Source organism: Rhea pennata, chromosome 5, assembly GCF_028389875.1.
Source record: "Rhea pennata isolate bPtePen1 chromosome 5, bPtePen1.pri, whole genome shotgun sequence".
In the NCBI taxonomy this organism is placed as follows: domain Eukaryota; kingdom Metazoa; phylum Chordata; class Aves; order Rheiformes; family Rheidae; genus Rhea; species Rhea pennata.
The window spans coordinates 18,746,178-18,773,837 of NC_084667.1; the positions used below are offsets into that span (position 1 = coordinate 18,746,178).

A 27,660-nucleotide genomic window follows, 5' to 3' on the forward strand; every position below is an offset into this window, starting at 1 on the left:
GCCCCGCGGCGCGGCCGTTGGCGGCGCGGCCGTTGGCGGCGCGGCCGTTGGCGGCGCGGCCGTTGGCGGCGCGGCCGTTGGCGGCGGCGCGGGGAGCCCGGTGGCGTTCCCCGCCGGGCAGGGCCGTGCGCGGGCCTCCGGGCTGCTGCGGCTTCTTCTCCTTTTCTGTCTGGAGGAAACGGGCAGGACAGTTAGGCCAGGTAAGGAGGGCGGCGGAGGAAGGTCTGGCCTCCTCTGGAGCAGTTAGGCGCGCATGCCGTGTAGAGAAATGTGCGTAGTAATGTACCTGGAAAGGTGTTTCTCCTCTTTGGTTTGTAAACAGCAGGTCATGTCATTCTCCAAAGCGATAGAACAGGGATCCACTTTGTATTAGGTAATTTCTTGTAAAATAACCTGCAAATCAGGAGCACTCTCCTTTAGAGGCAATATCACTGTCTTTCTGCGTTTCCCACTCCTGTTTTCAGATGGGAGAGGAAGCTTGGTCCACGACTACTATTTGTGTGGAGTCATGGTAAAGAAGCGCTTTGAGTAATGATAATCGTTGGAGGAAACTGATTTGTTCTTTGACTTTATTCTGTCCATTTTTTTCCTAAACTTAGGTATAGCATAAGCCTCACCCATGTAACACACTCTTTTCAGACATGTGCAGAATAACATGCATTACCTGTAAATCCTCTGCCTGCAGAGATGGCACAGAACTGTGAATCTGCCAATACATTTTATTTTCCCTGTGTGAGCCAGCCATTTTCTCTATGTTCAGGTCAGCATTTCTGTTCATGTGCTCTCAAGTGTCCTTGCTGTGCTCTTTGCAGCATCACTTGTCTGCAGAACCTTGTTACTAGTAGGCAGAAGCTAGTGGAGAGAAAATGTATGGTGGTGTCTTGAGGGTCCTGTAAGGGAGGAACCTGAGTCATTCAAGTACAGTTATTTGGCAATTACTTCCATTTTTGTCCTTAATAGTGCTTGAACTTTGGGAACTATTCTGGATGGAGACTAGAAGTATCACAGAATCCCAGAATGGCTGTGGTTGGAAGGGACCTCTGGAGCTCATCTAGTCCAACCCTCATGGTCAAGCAGTTACCTCAAGCACATCACAGAGGATTGTGTTCAGACGTTTTCAGTACTTGCTGTTATCAGCACTGTGTGAAAATCTGCAAACCTAACATATCAGAAACAGCGTCCAGTGCAACTAACATAGCTAAAATACAGTTTTGCAAGGTTTGATTTTGCTATCATTTAATAGGATGTTATATTAAACGAAATAGATTGATTATTCCAGCTATGAAGTTGTTCTTTTGCTTTACTGTCATATAGTTAGAAAAAATATAGCTCTCAAACCAAATTTAATATACCCTGGAATTAATCATATATTCCTTAACTATCTTACCATATGTTTAATAAAATGTAAAATCATCAGCAAGTCTCTAGAACATTTTTGTTTAGAAAATAAGATAGCCTTGTCTGCACTAAAAGACATTGTGCATACCTGTCTGGTGGTGCTGCAGCTGTACTAAAAGCCCGTTCTTGTGTATTTTCATCAAATATGCAGGTTAGTCTTTCAAATTGTAAGTTTCACAGTCCTACTGCATTAGTTTTTACACTGTTGCTGCTTTTAAGAGTTTTAGTTTTACTGGATGCACAAAGAGGAAAAGAAAAATAGTATCTCCACTAAAAAATGTTTTCAAATATAGGAGCGCATAATATGGCAAGGTAGTTTTGATGATGTGTGTATTATATGGCAAAGTTATGAATGATGGTGAACTAAAGGCTGTGTAGCAGATAGCAAAAATAGGTCTTCTAGCTCAAAGTTTTTGTGGAAACTAACGAAGAGTAAATATTCTGCAGGGTAAAACTCTTCTTTGACCTTGATGTCGTTCCATCATCCTTCTGAAGGGTGACAGTGTACATATGAAATGAAGTCCAACTTTAGTCTGCTTTGAAAGGCTGTTGAAGATGGACAAATAAAGGTCTATAGAATTTTTAGCGATAAACCTTGCCAATATAGCCAAAGTAATCTTTTTTTATTTAGAATTTCAGGTTTGATGGTTCAATAGAGATGGTAGAAGCATCCATGGATCCTAAGTTTTACTAAAATGCTTGTTCAAATCATCCTCCTAATTGAAATAAAGTTGGCTTTGATTTGATCTGGCTTGGGGAGAGAGGTGCAGATGTTCATAGTTTGTCACTTTTCCTTCTCACCTCAGGCTATATCAAATAATTAATCAAGTTACTGATAGCCAAGATGTGCTACAGTGTACCTCTGGAAAGATGTTCGGTCTCGTCTATTTAACATCTTTTGCAAGGAGATAGTTGAAAAAGCAAGTATTTATGAAAATCGTAGGTATTAATTTAGCAAGTCACAAATGCTGCTGAATGAGATGACTCTCTTCGCTGTTTTAATTTACAGCACTTGAGCTAATATGTCTGGGAAGAACTATCAGAGAAAATCTGCTTGCTAGAGGAATGACCTTTTTGCAGGGGGAGGAGGAAGGGGTACTGTTGGAGATTTAGTGCATGAGAGTGGGTAACAAATGGCAAAGCTTAGTGATTAGGCTACCATTTCAGGTTGCAGTGTTTTATACAAAGTAGATAGTACTATCATACCCTCAAGACGGAAATTGATACTTTTTTTTGTCAAAATAGAGTTGAATGTTTTGTTTCCTTTCCATTAGGATGGAACTGGAGATAGTAATGCATATGTTACAACCCAGATTAATTCCTACCGATGTCCTTTGGCTCTATTGTGGGTGCACTTAGGATGTACTGCGTTAACCTCTGAGTAGCTCCTTAGCAGAAAGATTTTGATGTTCTTATTCTATGCACTAGTAGAAAATACAGAATACAGCTACTGACTGGATATTTGCAGCGGTGAGGAGAGGATTTAGAAACAGGAATGAAAGAACTTGATTTGTAAGATTAATATCACTTCCCCAGTTTAAACAATCTCCAACTATTTCAAGGTATAAATACGAATGAAGGAAAGGCATTGTCGGTGACCCAAGGAAATAAAAATGAGCTGCATAAGGTACTGATTCGTGGAGAATATTTTTAATGGGATAATCTACTAATCTGTGGAATAATTATATTTTTTGTTCCTGAAAGGGTTTGCTGCCGTTCTTTCTCCACCTTAAGTTCTATGAAAAAATTCTTTTGATAATCTGTTTGCTCTATATAACTGAACCCAGATAATTCAGCTAATCCTTGCCCTGTTGTCTGAGCTAGAAAATACTTCTAGAGAGATTAGATTCTCTGTCACTGGAGGCCTTTAAGTCTGTCATGACCACATGAAAATCACTGTTTGTAACGAAGAAACATGCTCCTGATTTGTCTCTTAGGACTTGAATAACTAACTAAAATCCAAACCCAACAAAACTCTAAGGAAATGACCTGCATACTGCCAGAAGCTCTAAAATTTTTTTACACTTGAGAACTCCCCGGTTGGGTAGCTGTGCCTTTTGATGTCCAGCAATCACTGAATTGTGAGATGTCATGTTTACTTTTAATGACTACTACCTTTCCCAGTCTACTAGCATTACTCTTGTAGCAATTTAAAAGTGAGAAATGCCACCTGTATACTCCTAAATTACCCATTCTGAGGCAATTCTTTTGCTATATGAGAATCTCAGCAATTGCAGTTAAGAGTCTGTTGTGTTTCCAAGTCAATATGAGAAATACAGCATCAGTGTAGCTGCAAGGAACAAAGTTCCTTGGTTTTACGTTTCTCTACAGCCTTCAGTATTTCACAGCTGGGCAGCCATAAAAGAAGGGCAGGTCATCACGTTGCCTTTGATGTATACCATAATCTTTGTCAGGATCCCTCCGTTGTACTTATTTATAATTTCTGAACATTTGTTCTGAATGGTGTATCTGAGAATTGGGAAATCAGCCTTGTTTTACACATGGGATAACAATTTCTGTGATTTACCTGGTGATCTTCAGGAACTATGTGTTGTTTTATGATGAATAGTCTTTTCTCTTTCTTTTCTTTGTCATGTCTGGGAGTTCAGCATCATAGTGGTGTCCTGCTGCCCTTCTCATTTTAACTGAATTTCTTACTTTCAGTATCAGACGTTTGATTCAATTCTTACATGTGTACTAGCTTTGATGCCAGCTTCCCTGCACCTTTACTTGCCAGGATATTTTTACCTGCCCTAAAAAAAGCTCGTAGGGGATGAGATGGGAAATATTGCCTCCTTTGCTTGTTTGCATCTCATCAGATAACAGGAGGAGGGGAGTGTTTTTTGTGATAAAGGTGATTAAGACTCTAGATTAGTATTCACTGATATTACTTCACACAAGAACATTAAGCCACTCTGCTGTAGTGTCTGTATCCGTTTCCTCTTGATAGTGGTTAAACTGAACTGTGCAGAAATTCTTGTTCTTCTAGACAGTCTCATTTCTCTCCTCTTTCTCTTAAGAGTTGTATCTAGCAGGTGTCATATTTTCCTCTTTCTCCTTTGTTGTGGCACTATTTTTGTCTGGAAGGACCTCTCAGAACCCCTTGTTCTACTACTTACTGCCTGTAAGAGTTGCTTGAGGTGATTCTTATCCTTTCTGCCCTTGCACCAGTATTTACATGTGGGTGAGTCTGTCAAATATGAGCTTCCCACATATCATAGTTCTAGTAAGGAAAGAATGGTCGTTTCTCTGTTTTCAGTTTTGACCAGCTGGTACTATGATTTGTCATGAGAATTAATAGTAGGATCAATCTGAGAGTAGGGAGCTCTGATCTTTCACAAGGTTTATGAAAAGAATGAGAAGGCATGAAGATGGAAGGAATAGTAAAGTAGGTGGCATTTCTGATTAAATATTTCTGAGATGAGGCAGGAAAAACATTTTTTTTTAATTTCCAGATTCTGGAATAGCCAGATTATTCAAAATATTTCTATTCTCTAGTCCTCATTATTCTAAGCAATGTTTCAGTATTTCCATGCTGGTTGTAAGTTTGCCCTTTTCTGCCTCGTAAACAGCTTGAATTTATTGTTAGGATTCCAGACAGCAAGTCATTTGTACCAATGTGGTCCATCTCCAGCAAAGAAAGTCGAATTCCTGTATTTAGTGGTGGTGATGTCGTAAAAGATGCCGCCTGCTAAGTGAATAACACATCCTAGTTGAATAGCTTGAAACCCATGTGAGTGAAGAAGCCACTAATCATTGGGGTGTTCTTCACTGTTTGGCTAGATTGTGTCTTTTCTACCTGTTGTCCTCCTTTTAAAATATCTCCTCTTAGTTCCTGGTTTAGAGCTGCTTGCCGTAACTGGGGGAGGCACTGTGACAACAGAGGGTCTCTGAATAATTTAGGAGTTGCATCCAGCAGTTCTCTCAATTTAAATGTCATATACTTTGTTATTTTTGCATTAATTTTTAATGGCTGTACACTTGCAGTGTTTGGCTTTTGGAAAAACCCACTGGTGCTCGTATTATGGTAACTCTGCCCTACTTATCAAATAGAGAACTAGATAGAGAACTGAAAAGGGAAGGCGTCTCTTGGGTGCTAGCATCTAGACTGCATTCAAAAGCAGTGATCAAATTTCTCAGCTCAAAACTCAAGTTGAAAGCAATTCTGTTTTGCAAAAGAGTAGTCCTGTTGTCATTCAGAGTTTAACACCATAGTGGTTGTGGAAGGTCAAACTAACTCAATTCAGGGACATTCTGTTTTGTTTTTCATTATTATTATTATTATTTCCCTTGTAAAGTATATGAGCAGATGCTACTGGCAATATGAGGTATTTAAAGTGAAGATAGGGCTGAGGCTAAAACTAGTCTCTCCTTTTTATTAACGACTAGAGTAATATAAACTAGTGTAGGAGAACAGTTTGCTTTTGGCTCTGATACTCTTTCCCAAGAGCATAGTAGAATAAAATGAATATACATGAATATTGTTATCCATGTAGCATTCTCTCTCACATTCTTGTTTCTCATAGCTAATTCAAGGCCTTGTTTTTTTGTTGTTTGGGTTTTTTTGAAATGATTAGTGGTTGAAGGTCTCAGCTGTGTGATTATTTTCAAATAACTACCCATGGATACAGCTGTATTTCTCCAAGGACAAGTGCTCTTTGGACTACTCCTTTGCGTTTTCTTCCATCTGAAGGTTCCTGTCAAGAGAACATATTTGTGTTAGTCCACTTGGCATATCCTAATTGCACAAGAGTAAAGGATCAGCTGCAGTAGATGCCTGTGAAAGTGTTTGGTGTGTACCTGGATAACTGGGTTTTGTCAGCTGCAGTTGGTACTGAGCTTTTAGTGACCAGTAACAGCTTCTGATTATTTATAGCATTCATGGATATGGAAGACATTAATGACTTAGATGGCTTAAATATATGTTGCTGAGCTGTCATGTGGCCCAGGGGCATGCAGGTGCCAGGAGGGCTATGTTTCAGTGCTGTCTCCAGGCAGTTCTTGTGCCTGAGTGAAGCTTGTTTGTAGTGTGGGCAGTACTGGGTGCTTTGGTGGTGGAGTGGAGGGGGTGGAGTGCTGCAGCTGCTCTATAAATAGCTCCTACAGGCTAAGATCTGGGGACGAAAGATCACGTTGCTATGGAGACTGATCTGAATCAGATTACCTGTGGCTCTGTTTTTATAGCCTGTGCATATGTGGTAACTGCATGATCTTGCATGTGCTGGAGCTGCTTTGCCCAAGCATTTGACTGAAGGAGGGGAAGAGAAGGGAGCAACTGTAGGACGAGTGTGTGACAAGACCAATGAAATCTGTTCCTATAGCAACTGAGAACCTGAATCAGTAGCTTCAGTCCTGTGCAGCTGTAAGAAGGTTCCTGTCTGTGTTGCACGATCCTTGTTTGAGAGAGAATTCTGGTCATGTTATGTCTATACATTAGCATCCCTGTGCAACCTACCTCCATTTTACTTTGGAAAACTGATGTAGTTGTCAAAGATCTTTGACTGTGATACTACTATTTTCAGAAGGCAAAAAGATCATTTCTTTCTGTATTAGGAAAGGAAGAAATCTTTGTGACTTTTATGTTCTTTAGCAGGGTTTTCAAGGACTGCTTTTTATTTTACCGAGAACTATTTCATGCTTTATTCTCTAATTTTCTTTAAGTTAGCTTGTCATTTCTCTCAGGCTTTACGGATGTATGGAAGGTGCAAATAGCTGGGATTTATCTGCTGCCTCATCTGTGAAGATCTCTTCCTGACTTAGTGATGCCTGTGCTCTAAGAAGGATGCTTTTAGAATCTGCCTGCAGTACTGTCCTCTGCTTGACTGTTTCTTATGGTTGGAACTATGCCTAGGCATTTCAGAGAACCACACCTGTGTTATAGACTAACCATACTAAATAAATACGCCATTGTCTGTCTTAGGCATGCTTGCAGTGCTTTGAAACTATCTCACTTTCCCACATGTGCCAAAGTGCTAGTATCTTTTTAGGAGTCACAGCATTGGCATGCATTACTGTCTTGCCAAGGTAGATGGTAAGAAACAAATAAAGCAACTGCACCAGTATAGCAAGTCTGTCCAGCTCTGACTTTAGAAATTGTTCCGTGATCTGTCAAACACTTCTATCGAACTTTAAAGGGGGAGGGTATTCTCAACTCTTCTGTGTTGTCATATGTTCCTTGCATTAGCAGAACAAGTGGAATATAGTCTAAGAACCACCGTACAGTATAGTATAGGGAAGAAATAGCATAGTGGAGTTCCTAGGATGTTACATACTTCTGAGTTTAAAACTGCTGACAGCATTTGATATTAATGTAGCTGTTAAGCAGAGAAAGTAAAAAATCTCTGGTGAGGTAGGGGATGCTTGTCTGTTTCTAAAAAAAAAAAAAAAAAAAAAAAAGTCTTAGTGCAAATAAAAATAGTATGTGCTAAACCAGTGGTTGAGATAATTGCTGGAAGTGAACAGAATCACTTGAAACAAGTTCAGAAGTAGAAGTAACCAAAACTTCAGCAGTAAATCTCCCTTAAAGATTATTAAAATGTCTAAAGACCACTCAAAATTATCATGAATAGTTCATGTTGTCATTCAAATGTTGTTGATGCCGTTTCACAGTGAGTTAATGATATTTGTTTAGGTGAGTTTGGCTCGTCCTGAGGTACTTGCAGCTATGGCTAATAGCCTAACGGATAGATACCTGTCTTCATGTGCTCGAGGTGCGTAATGTGAGAAAGCATAAGTGAACTGAAAAGTGAGCATTGAAACTCCTGGCCCTGTTTGTGTTTGTATAGGCTTTCAGTCTAATTTGAATAGTATGGACTATATTGAGTTCATAGTAAATGAGGTGCTAAGGGTAGGCATATTGGCCACAGGCCTGCACTGAGTACAAGCTATCTTCTTGGTTTGTGTAAGTAGAAACTGAAGATGTTCCAGCGATGTTTTAAAACTGAAAATTTAGTTCTTGTTGGTCATGGTTGAAAATGATCTTTTGCAACACAAGATTTCAGTGAACTAGAATTCATATTGATTCTATCCAGTAATTCTTGATGTCTCCTCCAGAGTGTCCTCTGTTTCTCTTAGGAGAGATTACTATATGCTCTTCACTCAGTCCATTGCTAAATTGAATTGACTGACTCCAGTTTATACTTTGAAGGTATCCATACACTGGTGAACATGTAATACAGTCCTTATGTCAGGTAAAAGCTGGAGATAATGGAATGAGAGACCTCATTCTGGTTATCAACCTAATCTAGGGAACAAGTATTAGAAAGGCAGGACTTAGCATCTACCAGCTGGAAAATAATCTTTTGAGGTCTTCAAAGAGATGAGTTATTTACATACCTACTGACTACCATGCAATTGAGTGTAAGACTGGTCTGTCACAGTTGGAGGCTTCTGTGTGAGAAAGAAGACTGTAAGTGAGCTAAGCTGTGTGAACAGTTTATGTTCACATTATTCTTTGACTGAGTGACTTTTTTCTTCTAGCTTCACAGCTAGAAGGCAAAGATACTGAAGACTGAAGACTCCATGGGGTAGATGAGACAGGGATGCTGTGCTATTAATGTCTCTTAGAGCATTAATGCTGGAGTATTGGTCTGACACAGATGGCTCTGAACTGAGGAAGAGTTTTCTGCAGTTCTTTCTTGCTCTCCTATCTGTTTTGTGATGTGTCTGCTTTTCTTGTTCTACTTGTGTGTTAATACAAACTCTCACATCTGGGAATAGCTTAAAAATGTAGAATACAATGTAGATTGTCCTTTAGAAAGTATTTCTGCAACGTAGAACCTGTGTGTGTTAGGAATTTTGGAATGTGGAGTTGTGCTAGTAGTTTGTGTTGTATTTTGGATGCTTTCTAACTGGAGTTACTGGTCTGCCATGGGATTATGCTTTGCCTTTGTGGCAGTGCTGCTGTGCCAGTTTCTATTAGTGCTAAAGTATTGCTGATAGCTGCTCCAGTAGATGCAGAGTACCAATTTTTGTCATCTTGTTCTCCACTAGTAGGTATGCTTCATTAAAATGTGGTGATCTCTGATAGGAGACCCTTTCCTTTGTGCAATATGGCTAAGTTTTTGTGGTGGCCTTCAGCTGCTTTCATTTTGTCCCTTCCTTGATTTGAAGTTATAGGAAACTTCTTCTCAAGTACTATGTGACAATTAGATTTCAAAGGGCTGGATCCAAGATGTCTTCCCAGAGCAAACAACTCCAGAAGACCATTTCAGAAAAAGCCATCTTGATTCTACGACAGGTTAACAGAAAGAATGGGCCATCAGTGTAAAAACCTGTACCCTCTCAGGGCCAAGATTCTCTCTCAATTCACGTCTAAGTAGCAACACAAAAGAGGAGAAATGGGAGAAAGATCCAAACAAATCTCTGGCGTGTCTCATCTTTACTGTTTTCTTGCCATTCATTGTAGTTAGCTTGTAAAATCTAGGAGTTGGGGGAAGAATAACAAAGCTCTTTGAGAAAGAAACTACTTTCCTACATCATTGCCTGTAGAGAAGCAAGCTCTCATCTTGTAGTTCTGTGACCACATTAAATCAAAACCAGTATTCCAGGTATCCCTACCTACTAGTTCCTACCTCTACCTTGTGGCTCTGTAAGCATTTGTATGACCACTTGATGAACCAAGTTAGAGAAATAAGGTGGTAAAAACTAAAATCAGGGTAGGTAGGAGAGGAGAAAGAAGGGTGTTAGTTTTAATCCGTATCAGTTCCCCAATCTGGTTCACCGTGTAACTGCAGAAGCGCTTCTGCCAGCACAAAGGAGGGAATGGTACTGGCCTAAAAGCCAGCTTTTGGCAGATGGGGAGAGGGAGGCAGGACTGTAATGTCTATTTGTGTTGGCCCATACAGAAAATGAAACGATGGTCTCTGATTCCAACCAGAAGTAGGGAGGTGAGTTCCAGCAAATAGTGATCTAATGCTTACTTTTAAATATTAGGTATTTTAAGGAGCGAGAGACTGAATTGGAGAAGGCCAGGAAATCAATCTTTATTCCAATACTTGTACCCCTTACTCCAGTCTGACAAATCTTTGCCTTTCAAAAGGGAGCTTCTGTCCTCTTCTGTCTGATTGTAGCTATGGCTCTGTTAAGAGTATGTGTAATCAAGCAAAGGAGACTGTGAAGGCCAGAACTGCTAGAACTGTGCCATGATGCTTTACAAAATGTTGGAGAGAAGGAGGGAAAGAGTTTAAGCTTTATTCTGAATTTGTTATTCTATAATTAATATTTATTGACTAGTATAATTTTCATTTTTGGTAAATAAGTTTATATATATATTTTAGGGGTTCTAACTCCTTTTTGGGGAGCTAATGAATGAAATTCCCCAATTCTATGCCTGGAATAAGAAGTAAAGGCTTATCAGAGGGCTGGGAAAAAGCAGGTAGGGTGCTAGGCTTTGAACATGGTTGAGAGAGAATGGTTGTTACAGTACCTTAACTAGCTTTTGGTTGTGAAGTAATGAGAGAAATATCAAGGAGACTGCCTAATTTTGCTGTGACATCTGGGTTGTTAGTAGATCTATTATGCTTTATACAAATAAAATCTAAACTTTGTGTTGCAGAATTGAAAGAATTTAGTATTGTAGTAGTTACTGTAGTTCTCTGATAGCCTTAGGAGAGAAACATGAAATGAAATAAAAACCTCATTAATAATATTGCCAAAAAGCGATCAGTTCAAAATTTTAATATAAAATATATTTTTTATAATGTTTTCAGTGGGCTACTCGGTTGACTTCTGGTTCAGTTTGTGTGTCTCCAGTCTCTGCTTTTAGATTTTATTCAAATGTACATAAGGATTATTGTAAGAGATAAACTTACTTTTTCAGATTAAAATACTGTATCAATTTTGTGTGTTCAATAAAGTATGAAAGGTGGCATTGGACAGTACAATTTTACAGTGTTGACTGAATTCTGAATGTCTGTTAAGCATAGTTATTGACATATAGTAATGCTGCAATAAAATCTTTCTGGCACAATTCATGTTTTATTTGGCAAACTGATCTGAGAAGGTAGAGGGGCATGAGTATCAGATAATATATGGTGAAGGAAGAGAAGATAGATAAGATAAATGAAATAGAATAAAGTTGAGACAGCTTTGTAACATCTGTAAGAAGCCCTTTTGCTATTGCAAACTGCAGTATGGTGTTTTATATCCCCACAGAAAAAGTAGTGAAGATCACTGTCATTTGGGACTGGACTGCAGAGATTGTCATAGGTCCCATCCAGGGCTGGAAGGGTAAAGTGCATTGTATCTAATTGGATTGTTTTTGATATTACTCCTTCTTGAGATGTTCCATTTATCAGACAGCTGAAATTCAGAGAGACAGGTTACGCATCCCCTCCTCCCACCAGTTTCAATCTGTTTAATTGTAAAGAATGGCCTGTTAAGCCTGCTTTCCCAAGCACTCTAAGAATCCAGGAGATGTGCCTAGACAGTACTTCCTCCTCAAACAATCTTAGGAGTAACTTCTTGCCAGTGATATGCTTATCTGTGCTTGCCTCTTGATATTTCTTGTCATCCTCTTGTACTTTTCCTGTGTTTTTTCAGTTCTCTGCTTTTGTGTGTGCTCACAATAGTTCCTTTAAAGCAAAACAAAAACAAGCCAACAACAAAACCACGCTAAGTTCCATTTTATTCTCTTGTCTTCACAGTTGCACCTGAGAGGAAATGCCTTATTCAGTTCCTCGAGCATCTTTGTATATAGCGCGTGTGGTTTTGAGTTAGGCATCTTCACCTTTTTGTTCTAAGTATGGTTTTGCTTTTTGTTATGTGTGTATCCTCTGGGGAGCAGCTGCTACTTCCACCTTAAGTGAAGTGTCAGCCAGTACTGAGGGTAGTTTGACATTTAATGTTTATTTCCTGTCTTCCCATTAGCAGCTCATACCCTAATGCGATTTGTGACCATAAATAAACTGCATTTTGTTGCTATGCTGAGAGCCAGGCCTTTGTAGATTTATTTCCCAAGCATGTTCAGGAGATACTCATTCTGATATCTGTACTGGTTGAGAATGGACCAGTGTGGAATTAGGCCTGGTTGGGTGTGTGTATTAGTTTAGTATGAGTAATTCAGAAAAGGCAAAGTGGAACTAAATACTAGCTTGTGGGTTCTTACTCACTAAGAGAAAGAGCAATCTGTAGATGGCCATGGCTGCAGAGATCACTGAGGCTTTGGGGGGGATGTAATTGAGATCTTGAAGTTATATGTATTTGGTAGTCCTGATCATTCCTTTGATGCTCTTGCTTTTCTTGAACATAGGGTGAACTTCACAACCATTTTCAAGCAAATTTTGTTCCCCAAGGCAGTTGATCAGAACTGACTGAATAACCGACTGCTGGACTGATGAACAAGAGTTCACTGAGATGACCTAGGGAGAAGGGAAAAGGACAATGGTGCAGAAAAAGAAGATCTGCCCTCGGTTACTTGACTACCTTGTGATCATTGGAGCCAGGTAATGTAAGAGATTCTCGTCTATGTTTTTGCTTGGACAATGGAGCAAGGTCAAATAGCGCAGCATCTCTTGATGAGATCTTGTGTGGTGCTGAGGCAGTGCTGTCTGGAATGTGTACAGTATGCTACCATAATGGGGGCATGTGCTGGCTTAAGGCATATTTTGAAAAATATTAGTGAAGACAAAGATTTCTAACTCATGATTCCTCAGATCCCTTTTTGGGATTCAGCAAAAGGCAGCTAAAGGTAGTTTATCTATGACTCTGTGGCAGCCTGTGTATCTGAACATTTAAGAGTGTTTGCTTCTACAGACATCAGGACAGGCAGATCCACAAACTGAAAATAGTGAAAATCACTTGCAAGTAAAATACTGGTTTGGGCTACTCGTCTAACTTTTGGAATATAGTCTGTAAATGTGCTTAAAAACCTGGAACTTACCTTCCTTGGCTAATCTAATCTAATACTAATTTATCCTTATATGGAATGAAATGAATACTTTTTTTATAAAAAAAGTCTTATTAACCATCAACAAATAAAATATTTGTGAATGTATTTGATTCAATCTTTTTGAAGACTTATTTACTCAAAGCATATATGAAACGTGGAGTTGATATGTATGCTATTTATCAAATGCAGGGAGACCTAATAAATGTTGCTTTTCTCTGTTCAGAGTTTGTGTAGTGACTTTCTGCATATTTTGTAATCAACAGAAGTGTTCCCAAGTGTGTTATATTTTCATTTGTAAACATCAGTTATTTATGTGCCTTGACCTGTTGCTTTATTTCCTACTTTCTTTTCAAAATACTTAAGAGTGCAATGTTCACATACGCTAAATAGAGGAAATTACCTAACGCTAAGTAAAACTGTATTGCCTTATTTTATGGGCAGAATAATTCATAATTTAATTACTACTTATTGTCTGAGGGAAAACACTGACATTTTTACAATGTGGGTCCTGACTAGGAAAAGAAAAGGAAGAAATGTTAACTGACCCTTCCAGTAAAACTTGAAGTGTCTGATCTTCTCACTTAGAGGTTTACTAGCATCAATTCTGGACTCCTACAGGACAGTACTCTTGCTTTTTGCTGGGCAGTAGTAACTAAGATGGCTGCTGCTCAGAGGTCTATTATCTCATTAGACATTTGCAGAAATGTGTTTAATGGGAGGTAAAATTGACTGAACTAGCTGCTACTGAGAATTCCTCAGGAGCAACACGTGGCCTTTAGCGTTACATCTTGTTGTGCACTAGCCACAAACAGTAATGTCTTTTGCGAGTTTTCGCTTTTATCAGATGCAATGTTTTTAAGTGTCTGTGAAGATTCTGCTTTTCTGCTTGTAGTTAATATTAGTCAAAAGGCATGGACTTACCATATTTTCCCTAGCACTTCATTGATTTAATTTCTGTAAGCCCTTTACTGCCAAATAGATTCTCTAAACAATACCAGACTTTTTTGACACTTCTCCAGCAGATGCTGCATTAATGGCATCCGTTAATGAAATGTAGAAAAGCTTTCTAGGGCTGCTTTTTTGCCTTACACAGTATTTCATTATTTAACTATTCAGGCAATATAAAGATAGTGTTTATATATATAAACTATTTGGTTTGGGAAGTTTACAATCAGCAGAACTGTTTACAACAGAGATTATTCTTCTGTAAAATAACTCAAGCAGGAATAGATTTGTTTTGTTATCTAGCACGTTTCAGTTAACGGAAGAAGGGTAAGTTTCGCTTGTATTTTGAAATGGGCAAATCTGAAGTATCAATGTTAGAAAATGTCTTGTATGACATTACATAGGGGAGAGATGTGGTAGAGCCAGATCTCCTACATCCCATTTAGCGTCATGTTTGTTAGATCTTAATTACTTTAAAAAATGGCCTGAGTTCACACTTTAAATGGATCAAACTGAAGAGAGGTCATGTTGGGGACATATTTCTTTTCCTTGACTGTGTGGATCTCATAATATTCCTCAGGCAACTATTCACCAACTTCCATGTAAAAAGGTACAGTAGAAAAACAGTTAATACCTTGAAAGAAACTAAAGTCTATTCTTTCAGTGAGAATTAGGAATAAGTAATATTGCCTTTCTGTCTTTGTGTTCCGTTAGTGATTTATGGGACAAAAGTTGGCACTGCTTTATAAAAACAGGTCTACATATTACTACTTGACTTTTGTGGTATAATTTATCCTTCAAATCCTACTTAAAAAACAAGCACAGAAATACACGTGTCTGCAGTTTCTAGAACTTTTTGATGAAAAATTTTCAAGAGGAAGTTTTGGGTCCACTGAATTTATTAGTTTGTTTCTAACTTAATGGATGCCAGAGTTCTATCAGTGTCATTTAGGATTGCCTAGACCAAAAAAAGTTGTAATGTGTTTTATCAAATAAATGAAAGTACTTTTTCTGAATGCCAGGGTTGCTTACTCAATTAACTTTTTATCTGACTAAAAGCAGCTATATTTTTATTTTTGCTGGTTTTCTTTTTGCTTGCTTTCTTTCTCCCTCCTTGTCCCCCTTTCTTACTGGAAAAAAAATAGCATTCTTAATTTCTCTGCATTCTTTAGCTTGTGGATTGTAGTGTATTTCTGCTGAAATAATTAAAGGTTATTATATGTCATACATCAGTTAAGAATATTGTGTTATCCTCATATTTCTGTCACAGCTGCTTCCTTTTGTGTAGCCAGCAAAAATTGTTCTTTCTTGCTTGTCTGTCTGGACTTTTACTCTCCAGCCGGGGCCCTCTCTGATTGCCTGAGTAGAATATTATCATAAATCGTTGTTTTGGACTTTTTCCTTATGAGTTTTTAAATTTTTCCAATACATCCTCTTCACAGATTACTGTAATTGACAGGTTGTGTGGGATAGATGGAACAGGAGGGCGTAGGTTTGCATGTTGTTGGTAGTGAATAGTGCTTCTTATCATGAGAACATTGAAATGCATGTTCTATGGGACTATGGTAAGGTCTAGAATATTATCTTCCATTCCACTGTAATACCTTACACATCATTCCACCACTTATTTCATAGAACCATAGAATCAGTAAGGTTGGAAGGGACCTCTGCAGATCATCTAGTCCAACCTCCCCGCTCAAGCAGGGTCACCTAGAGCATGTTAGACAGGCTTGCATCCAGGCGGGTTTTGAAGATCTCCAGAGAAGGAGACTCCACAGCCTCTCTGGGCAACATGTTCCAGTGTTCTGTCACTCTCACAGCAGAGAAGTTCCCCCTCACATTCAGGCGGAACTTCCTGTGCTTCAGTTTTTGCCCATTGCCTCTTGTCCTGTCACATGGGACAACTGAAAAGAGTTTGTCTCTGTCCCCTTGACACCTTCCCTTCAGGTACTTGTACACATTGATAAGATCCCCCCCTCAGTCTTCTCTTCCCCAGGCTAAAGAGGCCCAGCTCTCACAGCCGTTCCTCCTAGGGCAGATGCTCCAGCCCTCTGATCATCCTCGTAGCCCTACCCTGGACTCTCTCCACTCTCTCCAGTAGCTCCGTCTCTCTCTTGTACTGGGGAGCCCAGGACTGGACACAGTACTCCAGATGAGGCCTCCCCAGGGCTGGGTAGAGGGGCAGGATCACCTCCCCTGACCTGCTGGCAACACTCTTCCTAATGCACCCCAGGATCCCATTGGCCTTCTTGGCCACAAGGGCACATTGCTGGTTCATGGTCAACTTGTCATCCACCAGCACTCCCAGGTCCTTCTCTGCAGAGCTGCTCTCCAGCAGGTCAGCCCCCAGCTTGTGCTGGTGCCTAGGGTTATTTTTCCCTAGGTACAGAACCCTGCATTTGCCCTAATTCAGCCTCATGAGGTTCCTCTCTGCCCAGCTCTCCAGCCTGTCCAGGTCTCTCTCAGGTGTGTCAGCCACTCCTCCCAGCTTGGTATCATCAGCAAACTTGCTGAGGAGGCACTCCCCTCATCCAGGTCGTTGATGAAAAAATTGAACAGGATGGGACCCCGTACTGAGCCCTGGGGGACTCCACTAGCCATAGGCCTCCAGCTAGACTCCACGTCACTGATGACGACCCTCTGAGCTCTACCTTCAGCCAGTTCTCAATCCACCTCGCTGTCCACTCATCTAACCCACACTTGCTGAGCTTCTCTAGGAGGATGTTATGGGAGACAGTGTCAGAAGCCTTGCTGAAGTCAAGGTACACAATGCCCAGTGCTCTCTCCTCATCTACCCAGCCTGTCATTCCATCATAGAAGGCTATCAGATTGGTTAAGCAGAATTTCCCCTTGGTGAATCCATGCTGGCTACTCCTGATCACCTTCTTTTCCTCCATATGCCTGGGGATGACATCCAGAATGAGCTGCTCCATCACCTTTGCAGGGATGGAGGTGAGGCTGACTGGCCTGTAGTTGCCTGGGTCCTCCTTCTTGCCCTTTTTGAAGACTGGAGTGACATTGGCTTTCTTCCAGTCCTCAGGCACCTCTCCAGTTCTCCATGACCTTTCAAAGATGATGGAGAGGGGCCTGGCAACAACATCTGCCAGCTCCCTCAGTACTCATGGGTGCATGCCATCCGGGCCCATGGATTTGTGGTTGTCTAGCCTGCCCAGAAGGTCTCTAATCCTATCCTCTTCAACCAAAGGAAAGTCTTCCTTTCTCTGGACTTTCTCCCTCTCCAGGTCCAGGCTCCGGGATTCCTGGGGGCTGCCCTTAGCAGTGAAGACTGAAGCAAAGAAGGCATTCAGTGATTGTGTCTTCTCTGTACTCCTTGTCACCAGGGCCCCCGCCCCATTCAGTAGCGGGCCCACGTTTTCCCTAGTCGTCCTCTTGCTGCTGATGTATTTGAAGAAGCCCTTCGTGTTGTCCTTGACATCCCTTGCCAGACTCAGTTCCAGCTGGGCCTTAGCCTTCCTTGCTGCATCTTTATATTTGAGTTCTTCATAGTAAATTCTTGTTTTTCCCAGTTAGAAACTGATGTAGGATTTTCTCAGTTGTTTTCATCTTGTCCTTAAGTGTGTGAAATAGTTGATTTCATTCTGGTTGTGTATATTTCTGCAGATTCATGTTTGGAGGGGGATGTCTTTCCTACCCAAGTATTACCCAGAGAGCTGTGCAGTTAAGTTCATTTCAGAAATTAAATTCAGGGAAATATCACAAGGGGATGGGTTCCTGAGAATGCAGTGCTCCTGCAATTCCTTTTCTTGGTCAAATTTGAACAGAGTAACTCCTTGTTGGATCTTGATAATGATGTAGACCTTTTATTTTATTATTGTTATTTTAACCTTTCTGCAATAATTGTGGCCCTGTACCTGCTTGCCTTTCTGTCTTTGGCAGTGTGGCTAATGACTGAGAAGCTGTGCTTTCTGTAAGTGCAGGAGGTGAGGAGAACCAAAGATGAAGCTGATTCCATAGGCTCCTAACATGTTAGTAGGAGACACCAGGGATTTCTTTTGGCACTAATCATCCACGTATGTTTGTTTTTTGTTGTTGTTTGTTTGGTTTTTGTAGGCAACCAAGTAGTGATAGCGTTGCTCAGACTCCTGAGCTGCTGCGGCGTTACCCTCTAGAAGACCATCTGGACTTTCCTCTTCCACCTGATGTTGTGTTCTTTTGCCAGCCAGAAGGATGCCTGAGTGTGCGGCAAAAGCGTATGAGCTTCCGTGATGACACTTCCTTTGTCTTCACACTCACAGACAAGGATACAGGTGTCGTTCGCTATGGAATCTGTGTCAACTTCTACCGCTCTTTCCAGAAGCGAGTACCCAAGGAGAAGGGAGAAAGCACAGGGGGGCACAGGGCTCGGGACGGTCAGAAAATCCCCAAACCTGGTGAGACATCTGTCCCCCAAGAGGAGGCTGGTACCGAGAGTTCGGAGAGTAGTTCCTCATTGCAGGCTCCTAGTACAGAGTCTACTACAGATGTGAATCGATCACCACACAGTAAACGTCTGACGAAAGGCAGCCATCGCTCTCGGAACAGCACCTTGACTTCTCTGTGTATCCTCAGTCATTATCCCTTCTTTTCCACTTTCCGTGAGTGTCTGTACACTCTCAAGAGACTTGTGGACTGCTGTAGTGAGAGACTGTTGGGCAAGAAGCTGGGGATTCCTCGTGGAGTGCAGAGGTATGTTAAGGGAGAAGAAAACTTCTTCCCCTGCACTATTTGTTTCCAAGGCTGATGGTTGACCGCTGACATGTTTCTGTTTTAACTGCAAAATATATACAGTAAAAAAGGGAAACTTTTGTGGTAATTTTTTTTTAGGACTTCTGTCTGGTTCTGTAACCTGGTATGATTTTGGGTTTTGATATATCTATGGGAGCACTATCCTGCTAACAGCTGGCTGAACATGATCTTTTCTGAAGCTAAGCCCTGGTACTATGATTGCTGCTTTGCCATATGAGCTCCATGACAGTGCATGTCAAGACTTGCCCTCCAGCAAATTAGAAACAGCCAAGAAATAACAGGGAATGTTTCCGCTTGGGGCAAGAGAGAAACGATGAAAGTGTGCCTAATGAGCTTATGAAAAACAATCTGAACTTCAGTGTGGAAGAGAAAAGACTAGAGAAGCAGGAATAGCTGAAAGTGCAATATTTGGAGGGAAGCAAGAGGAGAAGGAGAAAACTAAGGAGTTGTCTAGGGAGCCTATGGGACTGGGGAGCGACAAGAGCAAATTAAATAGGAACTTGCAGTGTCGTCTTATGTACCTGCTATTGTGATATTGGGTACAGAACAAAAACTGTTGCACTGTAGGGTATGCTGGAAACAATGTTTTTGTGTCTGTCTGCGATAGACATATCTCTGTATTAGTGTGCCTGCCACCTACATTCCAGGAAGATATTGTGCCTTTCCAATAAAAAGAGAAAATCCAAAATGATTCATTGGGAGAAGGAAGAAAATATCTTAATAGTGAGTGATGAGGTTGTGAGCTTATAGTGTAAATCCTGTAGCTTGGTACACTTCGGATTAAACTTGTCAAAAGCTAAGAAATGACAGAACATCTTCCAATTTTGGCTTTGGGAGCTCATTATCCCTTAGATGAAAGAGAAAGGCTGACCTTGTCTGCAGAGCAGTACCTGCAAGTCAGGTTTCTGTTCTGGAATAGTTTCAGGACTCTTGCATCAACAGATTTGTTACCTGAATCCACTGACTGTTGGGAAAGAATGATTCTGTCAGAGCAAAGCAAATGTTTCCATTAAAAATGTATTAATTAAAGGAACTTATTTTGTTACTTGGTTTAGTCTGATTATTATTAGACAGGAAAAAGCTGAATTTCAGTTTTCTTCAACTCTTTGATCTCAGATCTAAGTTTAGAAAGGGGTGCTAATGTATTCTGGTGTTATTTGAATGGCATATGGTATTTCAAAAATTTACTGTTGTTAGAAATCATTCTTAAGAGAAAAACAACTGAGTGACAGATAGGGAGGGCAACAGGAGGAATGCTGAGCATACAACACTGGGATGATTAAGGCAGCAGGTTTGAATTACTGTGTTGCTTGCAAGCCATTACCTGGAAAAGTAGAATGGTTTTGTAATGGTGGCAGAATAAAGGTGAAACTGAATCCTTACATATTGCAAAAGATTGAGTGTGCCTGTTAACAGCTAATGTTCTATGTATTGCAAGTGACTCGAGAGAGTGGAGGATGAGAAGCATTGCAGTGTCTAAGAGGAATGTCACGTAAACAGAATAACCTCAAATTGTTTGCATTTTGAGCCCTCAAAGTTATTCTTATCGTTGTTCCTCTCTGAGGCCTCCAGTGTCATCCTGTTCTGTTTTTTTTTTTTCCTACTTGCTCTCTTTTGTTTGCATGCGTGTGTGTGTGAGCGAGAGGACTTCTAATTTGAGCCATACCATCCTAAGAGTTCTATTACAGTAACTGAAGATGTTCATTAGGCAGAAGCTTTTGCAGAGTGGCTGGAGCAGATTCCCAGCCATCTCTCACACTGTGCTAAAACATTAAGGACTGAAATGGACAATCCACTTGGTGCTTGTCAGTCTCAGTTTCAAGGTTTGAATCTCCTGAAGCTCTGAGCAATGCTGTACGTGTTTTATGGCCAGCCTATCTGTGATCTACAAGTTTGCAGATTGCTGATTTGGGCATGAAAAAAGGTTCCTGCTTGTTTCCCTAAGATATCTAAATGCTTTTCATACAACTTTCAGAAATTAAGTCTTGCTGAAAGGCAGCCACTTCTACTATATGTTATTCAGCTACTTAACAGCTTAGAGGATTGATGTAATACAGTTTAGGATAGGATATGAAAGAGTATTTTATCATGACAAAACATCTGGGAAACATTGGTGAGGTGTTTTTTAGTTATATCAGCTTATTATTTCATATCTTTATAAAGTCTGAAGGACTGCTGGAAGCAGCACAATCAGACTTCTGTAATTTTGGACTAGATAGGAGATTATCCAAGCCACATGCTGAGTTTCAAGCACCAGGACAGTGAAAGGCAAGTGTCTTCAGAGATCTAGACCTTATTGAACCACTTGAATGAGTGAATGAACTTTGAGACCAAGATGACATACTCATTTTCTACAGAAAGATTTACATTTCTCCATAGTGATTGTTTCAGTAAATCTTAGTCTTCCCTTCTGTTTTGTGGCCAAATATTTGTTAGGAGTATCTTTTAATATTTGGAGAATCTACCCCTTTCTTGGAAAAGCTTTGTAGACTGGCTGTCAAGTGGAGCTGTTGGACTATTAATCCTGTTTTCCCTTTGCAGGGATACCATGTGGAGGATTTTCACTGGCTCACTCCTAGTGGAGGAAAAGTCCAGTGCATTGCTACATGACTTGCGGGAAATTGAGGCCTGGATATACCGTCTGCTCCGTTCGCCAATGCCTGTGGCTGGTCAGAAGCGGGTGGATGTGGAAGTCTTGCCGCACGAGTTGCAACCAGCTTTGACCTTTGCTCTTCCTGATCCATCCCGCTTCACCTTAGTGGATTTCCCATTACATCTGCCTTTGGAGTTGTTGGGAGTGGACACCTGCCTCCAGGTGCTGACCTGCATTCTCCTGGAGCACAAGGTAGGAAGGGAAGAACTGATCTTTACTGATAGGTATCTGGGAAGTTCTGCTCTGTCCAAACCCAGGTAGGCCAAATGTGTAGAAAAGCTGTCCTTTGCAGTCTCTGGAATCATTTTGTTTGAGGAGCAAGGATTAGTGCTGTCTGAAGTTCCCATTTGGAAGGGTCTTACTGTCATTCTAAAAAGCATCTGTAGTTTGTTTTCAGGTGGACTAATGAAGGGTCATCCAGCCTCACAGCAGTCAATCAGAGGCCTACAGGGTGTGATGTTTAGATGCCCCTGGGGGAGAATCAGAAGGAAATGGTTACTTCTGTGCTGTTGTGAGTTTCTGTGGTTGCAGGTTGTATTGCAATCCCGAGATTATAACGCGCTCTCGATGTCTGTGATGGCCTTTGTGGCTATGATCTACCCATTAGAGTACATGTTTCCTGTGATTCCACTCCTTCCTACATGCATGGCTTCTGCAGAACAGGTACATAGTTTTCCTTCATTAGCCTTTTGCAAAAGATGTTTCTGTGGTGTCTGAACTGAATGTATTCATGAATAGTTCTTTTTCACTTCTCCCACTGTCTTCTCAAGGATTGTAGCAAAGACTGCCTTACAGAGACTGTAACATCTTTTATTTAAGATACTCTCCAAGCACATTCAGTGAATAGCATGGTTCAAAGCAGTAGCTCTGAAACAATGGGCTGGAAGGTCATAGATCCCCAATAGTATGAAAAGTATTCTTTATTTATTTATTTTATTTTTTCCCCTAACTGAATATTGAGATTTAGGGAGGGTCCGAAGCAGTAATTAAGAAATCTTGAGGGCTGTTAGTTCAAGAAGTTTGGAAACCATTACCTAGAATTTTTCTCCTCAGAAATATGAAGTTTTGAGTCCTTTTGACTGGAAGCCTGCATTTTGCTGATAGTGAAGTCTCTGTAGGAGCTCACTATTTTCTTTGGAAAGAGAATTCAGATCATCGTATTGCTTCAGTGCTATCCTGCAAATGCTTCTGCTTTTTTTTCCTGCCCTTCAGAGATAACTATTTGTTCTGGATTTAAATAATAAATTAATCTTCCAGTCCGCTGGCCTTAAGCTGCTGTGCAGCTTATTGATTTATGTCTTTTTTCCTTTGCAACTCCACTTATTGGAAACAACAAGAATCTCTCCACTGGTTCTCAACATGCATCTGAAAATATTTACTGTTTCATATGTTTTCTAGAGATGTTACTGTTTAGAAACCTGATTAGCCTTGTAAATTTGGCCTTTACCTTACAACAACATAGACTCAATTTGAGCAGAGGATGTACTCATCTGTGGCTTGCAGTTTCTCCAGCTGGACTCCTCTTTGAGTATCTTTTTTTCTTGGTCTGTGCTGGATGTTGCAAGCTGTTAGTTTAGCTAAGCTTTTTCCAAGGAGCCATTCAGCTATATAAAGGCTCATTCCTGCAAAAAAATAATATATCTAATTTTTCTACGTTAAAAATGAAGCTCTTAGAAGCAGATCTACTCTCTTTTTTTGTTTGTTTGTTTCTATGGTATGGAGTCATTCACTGACATTTATCATTGCCTTGTGTACTATCTCCCCTGCTGTAAGCAGATTGTAGTTAAAAATTTGGGGAAAAATGTGTGATATCTAATGCAGATCCTTATTAATGTATCTCTTCCTCTCAGTTGCTTCTGGCTCCTACACCTTACATCATTGGAGTTCCAGCAAGTTTCTTTCTTTATAAATTGGATTTTAAAATGCCTGATGATGTATGGCTTATTGACCTGGATACCAATAAGGTAAGTGATGCCCATCAGGACTTGTGGCTTTGTTTCTAGTGGACTGTGCCCTTTCATCAGTGTGCCTGTGGAGAATTTAAGAATGCCTGTTCTTAAAGGCTAGTCTCAGTCTGCCTTTGCCATTCCTTTCATAAATGTTCATAAATGTCTCTTTTCTGTGGTGAAAGATAAAGTAACTCCTCCCTTGTTTGTGATACTGTAAATAATAACCACTACAAATAACTGAAAATGAAAGTATTGGTGCAGCATGTCTTTTGTTGTTTGTTGTTCTAGCATTTATTGCTGTCTCTGTGTTGGAGATGTAGGAGATTCTAGTTTAGAAATGGCTACAGCTAGGGAATTTTTAGTTTGCTGTGTTTAATTTCAGGTAATCATTCCCACAAATGCAGAATCTTTGCCAGCGCTGCCAGAACCAGAAGCTTCAGAGCTGAAAAAACATCTGAAACAGGTAAGAGGCACTTTGGAAACAGGACTTAGATTCAGTAGAATTGTGCAGATGTAGTCTTGCACAGCTGTTCTATGCCAGACAAGAATGCAAATCACCAAAAGCAAAGCATGTTAAAAACAGTTGCGTACTCTGGCACATTGGAGAAATGTGGGCAGGATACCAGAGAACTTGAATACACTTGTTCAAGGAAGTGCCCCTCAGTCAGCGAGTCATAGCAAGGTCTCCTTCTCTGAATGTGGAGGCTCACTAATCACTAGAGTGGCCAACTTAGAGGAAGGGAAAAAAAATGTTACAGGGACCTTCTCTTTTGAGGCCCATAAACCATATGATTATTTTCTGACCTGACTAGCCTAAATATTGTTTTTGGATCTCTCTAGTTTTTCCAAAGGATTTCACTGTCATCTTTGTTACCTATTTCATCTTTTGCTCTCTCTGCTACTTCCATTATTCCACTTTCACGTTAGAACTTAGCAGCATTTTGAGCTTGGGGAGCAATATGAGTTGATGCAGGTGTTAAGTGGTAGGTATCCAGTTGCTGCTTTTCTTTCTTAAAGCAGGGAGCTGATTTGGAAAAGTGAGTGACCATGGAGGTGTATAATTGCAATTAATTTCTTGGCCGGGAGAAAGCTAATTTGAAATGCTCTTGGACGCAGCAGGTTGTCTCTGTGTTTCTTGCTGTCATTTGGGGCTACCTTGTTTTTATTTGGTGCAGAAAGTTCCAGATTCCTCCTTTTACATATGCCATGTGGGCTTTAAACTCTGACTTGATCTGTCTGTCTATGATCATCTTTGTTTCCCATCCATTCACAGATCTGTGTGTGAGGTCTCAGTCTCTCCTCTCAGGTCCTGCTAAGCCATTAATCAGCTTGGGTCATCCTGGCTGATCATGCCAAGCAGGTTTTATCTTTTATTTCTGTTTTCCTTGTGCACGCTGCATGCAGTATCTAAAGGTAAAGTGTATTACTGACCTGATGAGGTCTTCTCTTTCTCTCTTCTCATAGAGCAGGAGAGCGAAGTGCATAATCTTTGTAATACCCCAGTACCTCCTGTCAGCACAGGTGGAAATAATGCATTGCTTGGAGTTTTGTTAGTTCCATCCCTCCCCACTCCTCACACTTCTGCCTCACCCCCTTACAATTTCAGGCACTATTCAGCAAAACTCTCTCACTAGGGCAAAGCTGAATTGATATTCAGCTTAAATAAAACAGAAGAATAAAACGTGATTTTCTTGAATGACTCTTTTTAAAATTCTCAGAGTGTTCATTCAAACACAGGGTTTGCTGGTTGGTCTACAAAGTAGAGAAGACTAAATTGAGGCCCTTGTCCCTAAGATTAACATATTGGTGTGCCTTTGGGTCTTAATGTCAATGAAAAAAATGCAGGATATAATGCTTTTAAACTGTAGTGGAAAGGTCTTAGCTGTATCAAAAATGACAGGAGCCTTTCCACTTTCCAAAGAAACTGTAGCTAGGTATGGATGTTTGGGGGTGGGGCAGTCTGACCTCTCTATCAAAATATGCATACTTTGTGGTCCCTTTTATTTCCTCTCATTTGTGATACTTGGTAGTAATAGATTTTTTTTTTCCTCCATTTGTTTCTCTGTGGTCATGTGTTCGTCTTGGCTCTGATGGGCTGCTGCTGTTATCATATGATCTTCCATCTTGCCTCCAGTGTCTGATTAGCATGACTGCAATCACTCAGCAACAGCTGCACACTCCTGACAACAAGGTTCTTTATTTTACTCTTTTCCCCTCGATTTTACATTTTAACCTTTTCCTTTTGGTGTTTTGATTTTTACTTTGTTTTTATTTATTTATTTATTTATTTATTTGTAAAATAAACACATGAGGACTCAGTGGGTGAAGGGGAGAAATGAAGGAGATATAGGATTGTTCTGACTCTCCAGGATAAAATTTCCGGTCCTGCTGCTCCATGCTGCATTTTCCTGAGGCCATTTTAAGGGCTGAAGAGGATGGTAGGTTTATGGAGAGATGAATGCCTAATTCAGACAGGAAGTAGAATATTGCAGGGATACAGACAGATGCCTGTGTGGAGATAATCTGCACACTGTCCTGGGATATCAAACTCACCAGTCTAACTGCAAAGTTGCAAGGCAGGTTTCAAGGCCTCTATGTCCCAATGTGCATTCAAACTACACATGCCAAGTAACTCTCCGATAAATTGTTCAGAATCCCATACAGCTAGTGGTCAGATTTGTATTACCTGTTTTTACTTCAGAAATGAGATAGCAGTGCAGAGCTGTGTGGCACCCTTTGGTTGACTCCAGAACTGTCTCATCATTGAGAAAATTGTTTGGATAGTCCGCATGAACAAGGACAGGGAAATATTTCTTGGCTCAGTGCAGGAAAAGAGATGGTTTAATACACACAAAGGGAACATGCTCAATTGCTATGACTGCCTGGAGGGCAGGGCAGCTCTGCTCTGGCTCTTGTTCATTAAATAATTTTTTCTTACTGAGTGTGTATGTAATGTCCTTTGTCAGGCACTGGCCAGCATGAGTCTGAATACTCAGCCCATTCTTAATCTAGAAAAGTTCCATGAGGGGCAGGAGGTGCCACTGCTGCTGGGAAGACCACAGAGTGATTTGCAGTCCACTCCCTCCACAGAATTCAACCCTCTGATCTATGGCAATGATGTGGACTCTGTGGACGTGGCTACCAGGTGAGGCTGAATGGAAAGGTAACGCTAAGTCTCTATAGAGGTTGCACTTGAAGGCAGCACAGATGCTTCTGTGGTCCTGTGATGAAAGCAGCATCTTGGTTCTACTGAAGATTCCACTTCACATCATGGGTGGAAGGGAAAATGAACAGCACTTACAGTGTTTGTGTTGGGTCTGTTAAATGCATGAACATAATCATCCATCTTGACAGGGGGGATTTTTTTTTTCTTGCATTCTCCTGTAGTTTAGCCATGTTACTCTGGACTTGTTAGTCTGATGTTGTCTCCTCAGCTTAAATTACAGACTTTGAACTGCAAGAAAGCTGGAGACTTGGTTGTTGCCTCAGCTAGCTGGTATGAGAAAGATGTCCGTCCTTGGACGGGTCTTGGTGCTAAGATGATGAATTAAAACAAAGTGGTTTCTTGATCTTTTTTTAGAAATTTTCTGCGAAGATTAAATTTTTGCATTGGGTTACTATTCTTCAGAGGTTTGAAACATTGCCTACTGCATAACTTTTAAAGGCTCTCTGTCTTTTACTCTGTTTCTTTTTATCTGATATGTTGCCCTCTGTTTCCTTTTAGGGTTGCTATGGTGAGATTCTTCAATTCACCAAACGTTTTGCAAGGCTTCCAGATGCATACTCGCACTCTTCGTCTTTTCCCACGACCAGTGGTGGCTTTTCAGGCCAATTCCTTTCTTGCCTCTAGGCCAAAGCAAACTCCTTTTGCAGATAAGCTTTCCAGGACCCAGGCAGTAGAATACTTTGGAGAATGGTCACTCAACCCTACTAACTATGCTTTTCAAAGAATTCATAACAGTAAGTCTTAGTTTTAACTTTCCTGCACAGTTTGTGTATTGCTGGAACTTGAACTACAGAGAGATTCTAGGAGAGAACTTGGCTTAACACCATATTATTCCTGCTGGGGAGGGATTTCC

At 40.6% G+C, this 27,660-nt stretch overlaps 1 protein-coding gene across 4 annotated transcripts in view; it reads left to right on the plus strand.

The window, feature by feature from the left end:
• MADD (MAP kinase activating death domain) overlaps positions 1-27,660 on the plus strand; it is a 75,385-nt gene that overhangs the window by 600 nt on the left and 47,125 nt on the right. For all 4 annotated transcript variants that reach the window (XM_062576038.1, XM_062576035.1, XM_062576037.1 and 1 more), the window contains exons 2-10: positions 12,650-12,842; positions 18,305-18,919; positions 21,521-21,824; positions 22,164-22,295; positions 23,483-23,596; positions 23,964-24,044; positions 25,716-25,772; positions 26,548-26,726; positions 27,306-27,541. In XM_062576038.1, the coding sequence (XP_062432022.1) occupies positions 12,781-12,842; positions 18,305-18,919; positions 21,521-21,824; positions 22,164-22,295; positions 23,483-23,596; positions 23,964-24,044; positions 25,716-25,772; positions 26,548-26,726; positions 27,306-27,541 (1,780 nt within the window). In that variant the 5' untranslated portion in view covers positions 12,650-12,780. The remainder of the gene's footprint in view (positions 1-12,649; positions 12,843-18,304; positions 18,920-21,520; positions 21,825-22,163; positions 22,296-23,482; positions 23,597-23,963; positions 24,045-25,715; positions 25,773-26,547; positions 26,727-27,305; positions 27,542-27,660) is intronic.